The 17,078-nt window shown below is 38.6% G+C and overlaps 1 protein-coding gene across 3 annotated transcripts; it reads left to right on the top strand.

Moving 5' to 3' along the window:
• Positions 1 to 969: 969 nt before the first annotated feature.
• ctdsp2 (CTD (carboxy-terminal domain, RNA polymerase II, polypeptide A) small phosphatase 2) lies at positions 970 to 13,206 on the top strand. 3 transcript variants are annotated; one of them, XM_008414643.2, is made up of 7 exons: positions 970 to 1,678; positions 5,451 to 5,617; positions 6,988 to 7,089; positions 7,306 to 7,362; positions 8,758 to 8,850; positions 9,103 to 9,288; positions 9,837 to 13,206. In XM_008414643.2, exons 1-7 carry the CDS (start codon positions 1,618 to 1,620, stop codon positions 9,960 to 9,962), a joined length of 792 nt encoding a protein of 263 aa, XP_008412865.1. In that variant the 5' UTR covers positions 970 to 1,617; the 3' UTR covers positions 9,963 to 13,206. The 3 variants fall into 3 exon arrangements, with proteins under 3 accessions (XP_008412865.1, XP_008412866.1, XP_008412864.1); XM_008414642.2 differs by lacking the exon at positions 970 to 1,678 and adding an exon at positions 3,509 to 3,911; XM_008414644.2 differs by lacking the exons at positions 970 to 1,678; positions 9,837 to 13,206 and adding an exon at positions 3,475 to 3,911 and having other exon boundaries at positions 8,972 to 9,142.
• Positions 13,207 to 17,078: the final 3,872 nt, after the last annotated feature.

The raw sequence follows: 17,078 nt of genomic DNA, 5'->3' as shown, positions 1-17,078 counted from the left end.
CTATCTATCTATCTATCTATCTATCTATCTATCTATCTATCTATCTATCTATCTATCTATCTATCTATCTATCTATCTATCTATCTATCTATCTAATAAATCATATCATCTGATTGGTTAACCTGGGTAGCAACTCGACCGCAAACCTATCATCTTTGGATTTTATTTTTAATGTATTGGATTGTGGCACTTATAGCCTTCCATATCCTACCTAAGATGGCCAAAATCGTTTTGAGTTAGACCAAAAAGGCCAAAGTTGTTCAAAAATACAAGTGATGCCCTTGGTTCTATAGCTGTGTTTGTTCTTTTGTGACCTCTTGTATCAGTTGATCCGCTCTTTTCGTAATTTTGGACACTTCTGGAAAGGTTTTCCCCTCTTCCATGTTTCCTTTTCATCTATGTGTAATGACTCTAACTGTTGTTCATTTTGTCAGGCCTCAGTGTGATTTCCAAAGAAATTGGTTAATTTTATTGTTTAATGAGAGGGGAAGTTATTTTTCTCCATACCTCTAAATAAGTTTGGATTTGGCTTTCTTCCCCCCTCCTTAATATATTAAATCATCATTTGAACTCTAAATTTTGTATTTCCTCGGCTGCGTTTTGTCTATTATTAAATGATTTCGAATATCTACAACAGCTAAGTGTGACCCCAAAATAAGACAAAACAGGAGAAAAATTATTTTTCACTGCACTGTTTTGATTTGGAAGTAGTAAACATTCAGCTTGCAGTTAAACTAACAAAACAGATCATATTCTAACGGTTTTGTCCCGCATTATTTGCGTGGATTTGCGTTTTGTTTATTTTCTAACATTTCATAAACAAGGCGCGCGCTCATTTGCACGAGAAGCGCTGGAATGTGTTCGGCTGGGCGCGTGCAGGATAGGGAGGAATGCCTTAGCCACGCCCCCTCCCCACCCACCCCCCTTCCATCCGTATCGTCCAATCGGAGAGAGGGGACGGTTTCAAGGCGCCCGAGGAGTGCGGTCCGTGGAAAAACAAAACCCCGCATAACATCAAAACCCGCATTTTACAGCCAACTACCGCCCGGAATCCGTTTTTCTGTGTCGGATTTTACGTTTCGCAGCGACAGACGCGGGTTTTCGCCGCTCTTCGGGGCCGCGCGGGCGGTGTTGTTTATCTGTAGTAAGGGGGGGCTTGAAACCGACCTCCCTTGCCCCATTTCCTCGGTTGTTTTCCTTCTCTCGCCTGGATTCTCCATGTTGTTGGTGCAAAAGTGACGGCGGAGGGGGGCTGCTCGGCGGCTATCACCACCAAATAGTAGCGGTACACCCGAGGAGACGGAGCGGGCAGAGAGTCGGATAACCTCCGGGAAACATATCCAAGTGCCTCGCCCCCCCCTTTGCCTCCTCCTTCCTCCCGAGGCAGCCGACTGAAGAACAAGAAGCATCGGTGTGGAGAAGAAAGAAACCAGGCAGGGACGAGATAAATCCGGACCGTAACTGAGGCGGGTCACACGGACGGTAACCTCGGTGAATACTGCTGCTTAGAGTCGCCTTATCAAAACAAAAACAAAAAAAAAAAACCCCAATGAGGGACGCCCATCATCAGTGCTCGGGGACAGGATTTGAGGATTTTGAGGGCTCCGTGATTGTCAGATGGAAAGTTCTGTTATCACCCAAGTGCAGAAAGAAGACGTCCAAGTGTCACCGAAAGCAGGTGAGCTCATTAAAACCCCACAGCTGCCGTGTTTATGCCCACTGCTCGGAGCCCCGAGCTAGCTGGGTTTATGTGTAATAATAAAACCTTGTAAGAAGAGCGCCTGTTTTTATTTGACAGTTGAGGGCTGCGGTCTGAAAGGCGCGCTGCCTTGTTTTGGCATTTCCCCCCCCCTCCACCCCAGTCTCCTCTTCCACTCCACTCCACGCAGGTCTTAAGTGATCACTGTGGAATACCCACGCTTATCCTGCTCATTTTATATGGCGCCAAAAAAAAAATCTGTTTTTCTTCTGAGATCACCAGAGAGGAAGAAGAGGGGGGGGGGAAATAGCATCAAATTACAAATGAAGACGTCCGGCGTTAGTTTTATATAACAACACAGAAAATGTGTTTTATAGTTCACGATGTCCATTACAGCCCGGGCTTAGCTATTGTTGATCCTGTTTGTCTCTTTCTGCAGTGGGTGCAAATCTGTGGCTCCTCTTCGTGTTATTGTCAGTGGCGGCACTAAGGAGGGGCCAAGGGGGCTTTTAACCCCTTTATTAGGAACGTTAGCAATAAAAAAAAAAACTGTTTTGCTTGAAAGAGGAAGGGAAGAAAGTTCAATTCTCTCTTGATCATGTGAGTATGTTAAAAGTTTAAACAGCTATAGCATTTTAGAAGCTAATTCTAATTTAATTTAATGGCTTACTTATTAAAAAAAATTGATGTTGCAACTGTTTTTATGGAAATTTTGAGGACAAAATGTATGAACTCTAAGAAAATAAACCAAATAGATAAAAAATAACATATTGTATGCATCTAACCTAACCCATCTTGTTTTAAGTTGTTATAATCTTGAAAAGCACATTATTTGTGTCAAAAATGTACACAAATGAGTAATAACAATAAACACAATCAGAATAAATATTAACAGCCTATGTAGCCTAATTAAAACCTAGAAGAATTCAAGTAAATAATATTCTTGGAAAACTGCATAATGTGTGTGCGTATGTTTATAGGAAGGAACACGATGTGCAAAATGTGAGACACACCCACTACCTCTATAGTCCAACCCATTGAAGGCACCTCTGATTATTCTATTTTTCTTTAATTATTATTAGAATAAATACAATTACTTTATAAGTGCTAATCATTCTTGTAGTCAGTGTCTCAGATTTATTACTTCAGTGTTGGGAACTTAAACCATAAAAAAAAAGAATATTCTACACAAAGAAATTCAAAGTAAACATAATTAATTTCTGTGACTGAGTTTAAAAAAAAATCCTAATTTCTAATAGAAACTGAATTTTCCATGAGCTTAATAGGCAAGTTGACAAATGTAAAATCAGTGGAAATGTATGCAATATTGTAAAGCCACAAATTGACCAATAAATATGCATTTATTTTTACTTAAAAGGAAAAAAATGACAATTGTTACCAACTAGCTACCAGAAATATATTAAAAAATAGGCTGGATTGTTTTTGTTTTCAGCCAGCTGACATGCAGTGTGCAGCAACAGCTAGTGTACAGACTTTATTGCGTTCCTTAGCGTGTCAGTGTAGATTGTTTCTCCTCATTTAAAGTATTTTAAATGAACAGCGTGGTGAAAATGTTTTGAAATTGTAACTTATCATATATAATAATTAGCATAACGTAATTAACTTTATAATAGTACATAATAATTTTTTTTTAAATTTCTGTTAATATCTGCCCTGACTCCTCCCTCAGATGATGTCAAACGCCGTTTTGAAATGATGAACACTGTTTTTAGCGTGTTTTTAGCTGCTTATTTTTTTTTTTTTTTGTATCTTGTAATTAAAAATATTAATTTACAGCATTTTGAAAATGTAGAAAAGTTCAAAAACAAAACTCCAAAAACTCTGTTGTTGCTTTTGGCTTAGATGGTACATTTCTGAGTTTGGCTAACTGTTTAAAAACTGAGTACATTTTTAGTTTTTATGTGTTTTCTTCAATCGATCGACATCAGGATAAAACCTGCTGAATTAGGAATTTTCTCTCGGATGTGCTTTGCTTCTGTTTCCGGCTGGTTTGGCACCGTCCCACGCCCTGCCAGCAGCAGGCACAGCACTGTTTCTGTCCTCTGGACGCCAGAAGCATCATGCGTGCCTCTGGCTGCAGCCGATCGCGGCGCCGCTTTTGTGTTTTTTTTTTTTCGTAGCAGGAACTGGGCGTGCATCCGGCCGCGCATGAACGCTGGGATGTTTGCTGGTCGCAATAAGGAACAATCAGGTGCGGCGGCGCTGACAGCGGAATGCACAAACACTCCCCGTCCTCTACACGCCCATTGTAGCGCCGCTCTAAAACATTTGGTTGTTTGCACACTTTGCTCAGGATTGAAAGAGGCTTTGCTTCACTAATTCATGCTTGGTTCATGTTTTATCCATAGAAGATAATCCAGCCTTAGAGTGTCAGATTCGTTGGCTTGTATCTTTTTTTTTAGATTGTGTGGGCTTGTGAGATATTTTGCATTTTTTTTGGATCCATCTGTCTGTCACTGATAAACCTCTGAGAGATTAATCTTCCCATCCTTTTCCGTTGAAGGGGAGTTTTTCTGTGTTATGTCATACGTATCTTTTCCCTGGAAACCAAAAGGCTGATTTAAATGCCAAATGTGTGTGTTAAATCTTTATCCGTAACGTCGTCTATAAAGGGAAAAAGGTCGCATGCCTATCTGCAGTAACTGTATTGAGTTGCAGCGTGCTTTGTCTCAACATGGCGTTGTGTAACAGGGTTGTTGCCGTGTTTGCATTACGCGTTTAGAGCAGCGCCGGTCCGGGTGCAGGCTGCTGGTTGGATGATTAGATGTTGAAAAAACTCATTTTCAATTTTCTAAAAGCATTAACTGTAAACACACTTTGATGCACTTTTTTTTTTAGTTTTACAGCAATAAGATGCATTTTTAACATACAATCTGACTTTTTGTTTTCTCAGCTCTGATTTTGTTTTCATTAAATGCAGAAAAATGAAGCTCTCCTATGAGTTTTGCACTTATAGAAATGTGCCCTAATTTATACAATGATGCAGTTTTCAGCTTGATTCTCAACTTTTTGTTCTTTTTTTATGTGAAAAGGTTGTAAAGAAGAGAAGCAAAAATCGGTTTCTGCCAGTGAAAGCCTAATTGGTGCATCTCGGTTTTCTCCACTCTCCCTCCTCCTTTGCGTGTTTATTCCAGCGATCACACAATATTGATGAGTTTTAAACTCTCGTCATGTTTCTTTGCAAGTCCTCACACGAAATGCACCAGAGGGAGGTACGGGGGGGGGCGGGGGGGAGACTCGCAAGAATGCCTTCCTCCCCTTTTCTTTGTCTGCAGCACAGGTGTTGCATGGAGCTTCGGGTCTGATCAAAGGCGAGCCGCGGTTGTCGGTGTGGTCCGGTCCGGCTGGCCGTTTCTGGCCGAAAAGGGCCCTGGGAGTTTAAAACAGCTGGAATGTTTTCTGTCTGTGTTTTCCGCTGAAAAGTGTGGGCTTTCCCGCCCTCTGCGATTATGTAACCTGTACCAGCCATTTCCAGCAGCAGCAGCAGCAGCGGCAGGCGCATTAGAAACAGATTTCTGTGCATGGGTCTCTGCCATGCATGTCGACAGATGGACGGTGCCTTCAGGAAAATAGAAAGTTCAGAGTAGATTTTGCTGGCAAATTGCATCTCTTTACAGTACATTAAGCTTTTTTTTTTTTTTTAAGTTAGCTTATGGGAGTTGTGGGATTAAAAGCTGAGGCCCCACTTAAGATTGTCCCCTCTCTCTCTTTCTCTCGCTCGCCCCTTCAGGCCAGGTGAGCCGCTCTGCCCTGAAACAGCCTCGGAGCTGTAACATCTTCAAAGCACTCTTCTGCTGCCTCAAAGTCCAGGATGGCCCCAAACCGCCTCAGCCGCCACTGCCGCCGCCTTCCCAGCATGCCCTGCTGGAGTCGCAGGAAAATGGGACGGTTGTCAAGGTAACATGGATGTAAAAACCTTCACATCAGGCTTGTTTAGGATTCATTTCATTAYATKTAATAGATGGTGGCCAAGTGCTGATTCTTTAAATGTTCGTTCCTGTTTCACTCTTTTTCATCCTYATTTTGTTTTGTGATATTCTGCACATATTTTATCATTTTGCCACAAAATCTGCACCAGATATGGACATATAGGACAGTAAAAGTCCCCCCAACTGTCCTAAAACCATAAATGCATAACATGATTAACATGATTAATCGGATTAATCGATTATTGAAATAATCATCAACTAATTTTAGTAAGCAATTAATCATTAACTGGAATTTAACTTTTAAAAAAAAGAAGACAATATTCTAAAAAAAAAAAAAAAGCAACTTAATCAGAGCGATAAATAAGGCACAACTGTCCAAAAATATAAACATTTTGCATTTAAGATAAAAAAAAACATTTCTTTGTCATAAATATGTCTTACCCAGAACTTCTCAAGTAGCAGTTTTAGTTTTGCCTGTTTCAAATTCTGTGAAGAAAATCTCAAATTAAGCATCTTTTTCTATATAGTTATTAATTAATTTATCCAAAGAATAACCAGTGTTTCAATCCTGCACTGGGTTGATGTTAAGTCAAGCAGAAATATTGATGTTGGAAGTATTTTTTAGCTGCAGATGCAAATAGTCAGTAGTTCAGTAAAGGAATGCTGTTTCTGCGTTTTAGGCAATAAAATGTTTATTTTTTAATTTAATAACAAGACAACTGAATAATTTGTTTATTTGAATCTTAATATAGTTTTTTTTAAATAAATGCATAATTAAATGAATTTTTATTTGATTAATCAGTACAATAATTGATTACTAAAATAATCGATATCTGCAGCCCTGCTACCAAATACCAAGCGATCCTGCAGATTTTCATGTTGCAGCTTTACTTTGCTTTAAAACAGAYGAATGCTGAAATCAGCCCGTCTGAGTGATTCTGCAACGTTTAGCTTCACGTTTGGTAATAAAAACCAGTCCCTGCTTGGGTGTTACTTTGCTTTTTACAGGCTCACAAAAAGCGTCTTCCTCTAACTTCGTTTTCCGTYCCTAAYAGATGAGCCATTCCTGTTACGTAAYAAATTAATTATTAAACCCCATCTGCATGGAAAGATGGAGATCTTAAAAAATGACTCTATTGTTTCCCTCCTAGAAAATCAACCAAAAACATGTAAAGATGCKAAAGGAGATAATCCTCCCTGTTCTCCTGAAACTGAACTCATCTAATCTCATTTTCCCCAAAGAGAGAACATCGAATGAGTCGGGATTGATTTCCAGATAAATCTCTGCCTTGTAGGGACGAGTTGTGTTGTTGTAAAAGTGTTGATGTTTCTCCGCAGCCATCAGAAGTTAGYCTCCTGCCTGAGCTGAATGCCGAGGACCAAGGGAAGGTCTGCGTGGTCATAGACCTGGATGAGACCCTGGTGCACAGCTCCTTCAAGGTACATCTGYCTTTGCTTTTCTTTATTTMTWTATTTTTTTGCATTTTGGATGCATTTTTCTTCATAAAAARCAGTAATTTTTTGGACTGGARCCTCCAACCCTGCTTCATGCAGGGCGGTTGTGGAGCGACTCGCTGCCTGGTTGTTATGTAATGCCATGTGAATGTACGCGGCGTGCCAACCCTCCCCTCTCTCCCTCTGTCTTCTCCCCTCCAGCCCATTAGCAATGCAGACTTCATCGTGCCGGTGGAGATAGAGGGGACCACACACCAGGTAAAYGGCCATGTTTGCTGTGGGCRAGTGGGGTGGAGCCCGTCCTTTAGGTTTTCACACAGAGATGTGGCCACGGATCCCCCTGCTGGCCAGATGTTGAACAGAAAGTGGAATCAAAGGAAAACCGTTTTTATTGACATGCACAGGAAATGTTACTGCTTTTTATTTAACAAGAAGAGAAAAAAATATGTTTAAAATTCGGGGTGTCCAAAGTGTCCCTTGGCTGTTTGTACAGTTTGAGGATGACACAAATGTATTTTTAATCAGGCAAACATTTTTATTGACATRATTTTCTTGCGATGGAAAATGTTAAGTACAACATAAAGTATTCGTCTGTTTACAACCAAACTTTCATAAAATGTAGAAAAKAGTTGAAAGGTTTAATCAAATTAAATGATTAATCAGCTTAATAATGATTAATCGTTTATTAAAGTAATCATCAACCAATTTAGTAATGGATTCATTGTTAATCGGAGTATATGGACTCAAAAAAGGAAATTTTTCTGAGGAATCAACAGTAATTAAGCAAAACTGTACAAAAACKTGTACATGTTGGATTTAAAATAAAAAAAATAAAAATTCTCCATTTGTAAAATGTGCCCAAAACTCCGGAAGTGACATTGTTTATGCTTCAGCTAGTTCATGTTCTGTAAAAACAAATCTTACGCTCCTTTTATTACCCAGTTCTTATTAATTGGTTAATAATATAAAAAAACACTATAATGATGRAAAGTCCAGCAGAAAGGGCTGAACCTTTCACATGTTGATGTTATAAATATTACTTTAGCTGCAGCATGGACTAAGGGAATGTTATGTATTGCATTTTATGCAATTAAATGTTTATTTTTTTATTTCACAAAATGAATTTAATTATTTGTTTATTTGCATCTTGCAATGTTTTTTTAATATTGTATAAAAAGACTTAAGTGGCTAAATTAAAAATCAGTAAACGCGACAATTTTTTATCCCATTAATTGATTAATCATGAGAATAATCGATTAATCAATAACTAAATAATTAATTCCAAATATCCCTTATTACAAARCTAAAAATATACAATGGCTTTATTTGTTTGATTTTTAGTTTTGACTTGGCGATTTTGACCCACGTGACTGAAAGTTTGGACACCCCTGGTTTAGAGCTGAGCACCCCTGTGTATATTTGAACATGTGTAAATGTGATTCCTTTGGACTTGATGTGCTGGTAAGGAATCCCCCAGTGGGCCTCCGCCTGGTTCAAGTAATCCAGGATAGGCTGGTTCACGCTGGCGCGGCCTATTCTTGATTACTTGTTTCAGGAAGCGGTCATGAGCAGCTGATGCATGATTCGGATGGGAGGGCGGGGTGTGTGCATGAACGTGAACCTGTTTTGCTTACAGCCTGTGTGCCTCTCCAGGTGTATGTCCTGAAGAGGCCGTACGTGGATGAGTTCCTGCGGAGAATGGGAGAAATGTTTGAATGTGTGCTGTTTACAGCCAGTCTTGCTAAGGTACAAAAACAGATCCTGAACTCCATCTTTATTTTTTATTGTGTGTCAGCAAGTTGAAGTGTTGCGTGGCTGATTTAAGCCCTGATCTGTCAGATGTTGTTCTGCTTTCTCTCGCCTTTAGTTCCTGTTTTTTTTAGAGCTGCCTGACCTTATTATTAGACGCCCTGAACACATACACAGCTCTAACAATCCATAGACAGTTCTTCATTAGTGTGTCCTCGCACGTCCCCGCTCTTCTCCCTCCTCCTCCAGTATGCGGACCCAGTGACGGACCTGCTGGATCAGGGCGGCGTGTTTCGGACCCGGCTGTTCCGGGAATCCTGCGTGTTCCACCAGGGCTGCTACGTGAAAGACCTGAGCCGCCTGGGCAGGGACCTGAACAGGACCCTCATCCTGGATAACTCCCCTGCCTCGTACATCTTCCACCCTAATAATGCTGTGAGTCGACCGACGYCTGCCTCCTTTTCCCGCTTCCCGACCCATTTGGTTTTAAAAATTGTGGGCGATATTCCTTAGAGGTGACCTTGAACAGGTTAGGATAGGTTTATCAGCAATACAAAACGTAATCATTACGTTTTTTGCACCAAATTGTTCTTAGATAATGAAATTTTTGTCTTGTCAATTCGGAATGAACTGTTTTAGGGCATCTTGTCCCTTTAAATCTAAATAACCTGCTGCTGGCCACGCCTCCAAACTCATCGTTTACACTTTTATGAGAAAATGGCTGCAAACAGATGTGCAATCATACAACCATACATCTTTGAAAAGCAGAAGTAGAGTCTCCTGCACAACCAATAAGAATGCAGCAAGTGGTTTCTGGATTGTAAGACGACAACAAAACCGTTTCWGAGAAGGAATTATTTACGTAGAARCCAGTTTTTAAAAATATTTCCTGTCATTTGTAATTTTTTAAAGAAAAATAAATCGTCCCTTTCATTCAGGACTTTCTCATCTCTGTTAACSATCTGTTTTCTGTTGTCCTCCAGATTCCCGTGGTGTCATGGTTTGACGACGCAGACGACGCCGAGCTGCTCAACCTGCTGCCCGTGTTCGAGGAGCTCAGTAAGGCCGAAAACGTTTACACCCGGCTGGACCAGCTCCGGGAACAGTAGTTCTGCTCCTCATTCGCCCAGACAAAGACGCAGCCGCTTCGTTTAACCTTCGCACTCACGTGCAGCTGGTTTGGGGATCTAGCCCAAACCTGGCGATCATGACAACCACTTCTGTTCTTTTTAAATTTTTTATTTTTTTTTTAATAAAAGCACTACAAGAAAAGACTGGGAATTAACCAAAGCCATCCCATTACAATCACTCCAGCTGGTTTAAATATGAAAGTGGATCTTTTGCCAAAGCAGACGTCTGCCTGCCCTCACTGGACTTTTGGATATGGTTTGCTTTATTGTGCCTTTTAAGGAACAAGAGTGAAAAAAAAGTTTTTTAATTCCACCAGATTTTTATACATTTATAGATTCCTTTTTTTATATAAGGAAATCTATTTTTAAATGGTGAACATTGTTTCTCTATGCAACCCAGTTCGGTAATAACATGGTGTACCTCCTGCGGTCGACAGATGTGCAGTTCTGTGAAAAAGTCTTAGCCCCCTTTACAGATTTCTTCTGCTTTTCTTCTTAGATGTTTCAAATCATCAAAAAAAAAACTTTATTATTAGACAAAAACTATTTTTATATAATAATTATTGAGGGGAAAAAAGCTTTCCAAATTCATTCGGTCCAATATATCTGACATGATCTGCGATTAATCATATTTTTAACCCTGTTGCGCCGGATTTTCGAGCGTCTGCCTATATAAATCTTCCTTATTTTAATTGTAAGTAGTTCTTTAAATGTCCTGTGAGATGATATACTTACCCATGTATCCATAACAACCGGAACTTTCAATATCCAGCAAGTTATTTTCGCAATATACCGCCTATTAAACGAGTGCCCCCACCCAACCCCCAATTAATTACGCTCTCTGCAGCTGCGAAGTTTCCGCATTAACCCGAAACTTGCTGGAAAGTGCAACGTCTGCCTTTTTAGAAACCGTTGGAATTTTTCAGATAGCGCTACGTATGGCGGAATTACGATACTGCAAATTTAGAGGTGTCTGCGCCGACACGTCCAGTCTAGAAGGGTTAAGGTTTAATTTCACTAGCAACACTTTTTAGAATCGAGGAAGTTAAATAGTACTTGTCTGATGACACGAAGTAGCCCGAAAGATCACACATTATCCTCTGACCTAAACATAAACGATCCCTGAGACCTATCGGTTTGGAAAAGTTTACAATGCCGTTTTTAAAGATGCATGCTTTCATCAAACTCGAGTTTGTTTGCCTAGAAAGTTTGGTTCGTTTGGAGAAATGTGAATGCGAAAGCGAACTCTGAAAAACCCTGGTCTGGGCTGAAGTGAACTCTGGACTGGAGACCAGCGGGCTAAAGCGCAGGGCATTCTGGGTAAATACAACCAAAACAAACGCGCCATGTTGCAATTTTGGTCCCCAGTTGAGCCGAGTCTACCAGACTCTGAGGAGTTAAAACGGCGTAAGGCTGAAGGACGATATCATAGATGAAGACAACATGGGTCAGAAATATGATCATCCAGTGGCTTTAGCCTGGATCGTCAAGCCAAATGTTGCCTGGGCCAACCGTTTTCCACTGTAGAAAAAAAAAATAATCACTGCCAGTTATTGAAAATGCTTTATTTAAACTTAATGAGTTTCCCTACACTCATTACTGCACACCCCCTTTGTTAAACAGGCATATTTGGTATCCATGGCAACGTCAGACTCTTGGCTAGAAGCTGATGAAAAGCATTTATGGTTTATACCCAAGACAAATGTCAGTGATCAGGAACCTTAATCAAAAAGACATTGTATGGAGTTCTGGTAGTGTCAAAAAAGTATAAAATTTTTTGTAATTTTTTTTTTTTAGTAAAATGTGCCTAAATGTCTTGTAATTTTTCTTTTTTTTTTTTTACCCAGGATTTCCATAAAATACCCTTCAAGTGGAATCAGATATTACAATTTCTTGTTGTTTTACTACAATTGGGGGAGGAAAAAAAGATAAATGATTTTAGACATGCAAAATCCCCAGTTTTATAGCTATTATTTCACTAAAACTTCTGTAAATTTGTTTTAGTTTCCCTGAGCTGTGTCAGTCTTTGCCCAGGTGGATCTATGATTTTCAGAAGTCTATAGCCTTATTTATATTTTTAAAAGGTTTCTATGCTATATAATGTAAAAGATACAAATTATTTAATATTCCAGCCTTCTAAAACTATAACAGGTGCTGTGATGCTTACACTTCTGGTGGAGTCTCTATTTAGATATTGCTTATTGAACGATTATTCCAGTTGTAGAGGGTGAAGGTCTGAGATGAAGAAGCAAAAACTGGAGAAGTCTTTAAGGGGGCGAATACTTTTTATGGAACTGTAAATGTTGCTGTATGCTTTTTTTTATATATACATCAAATCAAAGTGGATTCTACTCATTTGTGCTGTAAACAAACTTTTTTTCCCCCAAACATGCAATATAAATAATCGACTTTCAGATTGATATGGTTGAGTAAACGGGCGAAGATCTTTGGTCCGATGTAAACGGTTACACTGGATAAGCTGGCACATAGGATGAGCGTAAACGTTAAGAGTTTTCAGACAATACTTCATTTGTTACTGTGTTTTTCTTTCTTTCCAAACGACAAACAGCTTGCACTCGTTTTATATCGACAGTGCTGAAAGTAAAAACTGTGCCTTTTGGAAACGGAGGGACAGAGAAACGCCTGAACAGAGATTTTGGAGGCCTGCACACTCCCTGGTGTCATGCTGAGCGTGAGAAAAAAACACTGTCAGGAGCAAACAGGTGGGGATGCCAGCAGCTCTGGTACTTACAGTGCAACACTTGAAGCTATCAAATTTGATATTTTGAAATTGCTAAGTGTTTTTTCTATATATATTTATTGGCCAAAATAAAGTTGTAATTGTCCAGAACTTCTTAATGCGCAACATTTTATATTGTGATCCATTTTGCCTGTACTGAGGCTGGCCTTGTGTTTTGCTGTTTATCTGTGCCTATATAACACCTTTTGCTGATGGAATAATCCTCAACCTGTTCAAATATAATTTACAGAACAAGCGTGAATCTGTGCTTACATCATGTTTTCTATTCATGTCGTATCTCATGAGGTTTTCTTTGGTAGGATGGTTTTTACGATGTTTGTTTGATGCAATTCTTGCCTGCATGTTGGTGAGTCAAATATGAAAATGAAAATGTATGTTGTGATGACCAAGAGTATTTGAAGAAGTCTCAATTCTTTTGTGTGTTGCAAAAAAATACAAATAAAATAAACTTTTTATACCTGATCTGACCAAAATTCTAAAAACAAAAGAAAAAGGTGCTACCAACTTTGGTTTTACAATAAAATTTGGTTATATTTTATATTCTTGGTACTGTATGTGTTCCTTTCATTTTCATTTAAGCTACAACTATAAATATTTACATCCATCTTACAGTTAATGCATGTGTTGGTGATTAAATTTGCAAGAAATCAGTAATAAAAGAACAAGACGTTGGGAAAATATATAAAGTGTTAAATGGAAATATCACCTATTTTTTTAATGCAGTCTGTTTTAATTTGGTTTGATTTTACTTCGTGTATTTAAATTAGTTTAAAAAAATTTAATCTCTAGCAAAAAGATATAAAAACCGGTCCATTTTATTATATTTTGACATTTTTCGTTACTTAGCTTGTTCTAACAAAATGTGCTTGTAAATTTGTACATTAAAAGACAACAGACTATATACGACATATATCTTTAAGGCATACAGAATAAAAAAGCTCTTACTACAGTTGTCTAGAATTAATAATTAAATAAATTATTTTTTTGCTGGGGATTTTATGTTTTTAATATTTTAAAAACAACATAGAAATATGGGTTATATTTCAGTTTAATATTTTGAATTTTATGACAAAAATAAACTAATCAAATGCTTCTAATCTGGTAAATATGTATATTTTTTAAACAAACCAGTAATAAAAAGATAAATAAATGGTGATAGCTTTTTATTTATTTTTTTCAGTCAAGTTTGATTTGTGTTTAATATTGTAAAAGAAACAAAAAATTCCTAGGATACAATGGCTCATTTTATTTTTTATTTTTTGTATGATCTTAAAACACTTCTAAGAATTCACATTGATTGTTTTGAAACATGCAAAGAAAATAAACCTGGATGGACATTTTTACTTAAAAACATTTTTAAAAATTATATAACATAACTTTTTTTTGTGTGTCAATGTTTTCAAATGAGAAAGAAATAATTACCAAAACTTCCGCGGATCATTTTGGGTTCAATCACATTAGGGGTAACAACTAAATTCTTGATTATGTATCGGTAAAAAGACATTAATAGGACTGCGTATTTATCTCGACGTAGGCAAAATTAACTCAAAACGAAAGTGATATTTACATTTTTACATGCCCGTCATAATGAAACCTACTGAACTGTTAGGCGCATTCATAAATAGCTCTAACTTATTTCTATATGGCCAAACTAATTATTTGGCGGTAAAATATGAGCCCTCTGATATTTAATTCACGTTCAAACTAAAAACTAAAATTAGACTTAACATTAAGTCTTGTAATCAAGCAATGACGTCGTTTCGCAGTCTCTGGTTACAAAGAAGCGACTCGTTACATGACGGCCATTTTAGGTGAACGTTTCCCCAGTTAACGCATCAGGAAGTGGCAAAGAGATTCGTCAATGAGTAGCGGCTCTGTTATAAAATTACACATTTGTATTCACAGGCAGTGTTCACATAAAACAAAGCAGATTATTTATTTACCAAACGCAACAACGTCGCCGAAATGCGAACGTCACTGCAGCTCTACGAGGATGAAGTTGGCGTCCGATTCGGAGCTTCATTAAAGGGCCATTGCAGAGTTTTAATGCCATTTTGGGTATAGCCTCATTCAATCATATTTATTTGAGTAACTTTTTGGAAAAGAAAAAAAAATACTTATAGATGTTGTTTTACCATATTATACTTTATACATTTATATGAGTAATATTTTTTAGAAAGTATTGCTACTCTTACTTGCGTAAAGTTTCTGCATACTGTGAAGTTACCCGGTGCAAGTAACTTCACTGAATGAAAAACTAATTATGCAAATCTAATCATTTTGTGTTAAGTGGTATGCTTTTTCCATCTGTCAAGCTTGTTGTTCCTTTAGTACAGTGGTTCTTAACCTGGGTTCGGTCGAACCCCAGGGTTCGGTGAGTCGGTCTCAGGAGTTCGGCGGAGCCTCTGCCGGAGGTAAAGACACACTTGTGTAAAGTTGTGATGACGCCCCGCTTTAACGTCACTTGCTGCAGAGGATCACGTTACATTGCTTAGCCAATCAGAGGATCACGTTACATTGCTTAGCTAATCAGAGGATCACGTTACATTGCTTAGCCAATCAGAGGATCACGTTACATTGCTTAGCCAATCAGAGGATCACGTTACATTGCTTAGCTAATCAGAGGATCACGTTACATTGCTTAACTAATCAGCGCTGCGGAGGAGCCCTGATTGAAGGAGCTCCACTCTCAGCAGGGATTTGAACTTATGTCTTTAATTACTTCAGCAAAACTCAGTTTTTACCACATTCTGTAGCTTTCGGTGTATTTCTAAATCTGCTCCTTAGTCGCATCTTTTCGGGGTTGCTACTGCCTCTAGTGGCGTGGGGGTGGTAACACAACTAATATAATTACATTACTAAATCAGAATACCGCAAAGTCCATCCATCCATCCATTTTCTCACACCCTTGTCCCTCGGTGGGGTCAGGAGGTGCTGGTGCCACTCCAGCTAACATTCCGGGCGAGAGGCGGGGTCACCCTGGACAGGTCGCCAGTCTGTCGCAGGGCAACACAGAGACACACAGAACAAACAATCATGCACACACACACACACACTCACACCTAGGGGCAATTTAGACTGACCAATTAACCTGRCAGTCATGTTTTTGGACTGTGGGAGGAAACCGGAGTACCCAGAGAAAACCCACCATGCACAGGGAGAACATGCAAACTCCATGCAGTGAGACCGGGGCCGGGAATCAAACCCAGAACCTTCTTGCTGCAAGGCAACAGCTCTACCAACTGCACCACTGTGCAGCCCTACTGCAACGGCTTTATTATTTATTATTAATTTTTCATTCTCTTAACAATGTAGAGCTAATTAAATGATATAAACACCTAAAGACCTTAAAGTGGTTCCAGTTTCTCTCGATGGCCAACCTGTTGAAACTGTTGCACATTTTAAATACCTTGGGTCGTTCCTGGACAGTCAGCTCAACTTTGCTGAAAACACTGACTGTATTTTGAAGAACTGATCTCAGAGACTCTACCTTTTAAGAAGACTTAGTGATCATGGGGTGACCCAACTAGAGTCTAGCTGGGTCACCCCTATGTCTTGAATTTGGGGGGGAAAAAATCATATTTTATTTATCACTTCAGAAGGGTTCAGTGAATGCGCATATGAAACTGGTGGGTTCGGTACCTCAAAAAAGGTTAAGAACCACTGACTTAGTAGGTCAAAAAGATACAGTGAACAAGTGAACACTATACATTATCACTAAAAAGCACTTACATTAACAAATAAGCCTTAGTTTGAAAAGTTTTACATTGAAAAAGATTGGAAATGTGTTTCTTCTGCCTTTGTTTGTTATATTTCTGATAATGTTATTTACTTGTACGTTTCTCATTTTGGTCTTTAGCATGTTAAGCTTTGCACGTTATGTCATACAGCATTTGCCTACCAAGATGGCGGCTCAATGATGCGAATCATTTCCAGTTCAGACTGTGTATTTTTTCTGTCTAATGACATATTAAGTCAGATGTGATCCATTATTGGAAAAGTAATTAAAGGTAGCCTTTTTACCAAATATGTTTTGAGTAATTTCTTGGCTGGCTACATTTAACCTTTATTGGAAATAAAATACATAAAATACCAGTGGTGGGAAGTAACGAAGTACAAGTACTTCGTTACTGTACTTAAGTACAGTTTTCGTGTATCTGTACTTTACTTAAGTAGATTTAATAATGGGGACTTTCTACTTTTACTCCACTACATTTTACAGTAAGTATCTGTACTTTCTACTTCACTACATTTCTACAAAACTGTCGCGTTACTCGTTACATCCAAGTCGCGTTGCTCTTTTTTTCCGTTAAAATGTGAAGTTCAGGGACTTA

The sequence above is a fragment of the Poecilia reticulata genome, linkage group LG7, assembly GCF_000633615.1.
Source record: "Poecilia reticulata strain Guanapo linkage group LG7, Guppy_female_1.0+MT, whole genome shotgun sequence".
Taxonomy (NCBI): Eukaryota; Metazoa; Chordata; class Actinopteri; order Cyprinodontiformes; family Poeciliidae; genus Poecilia; species Poecilia reticulata.
The sequence above is the reverse complement of the archived record's forward strand: the minus strand, read 5'-3'. Positions and strand labels throughout refer to the sequence as shown.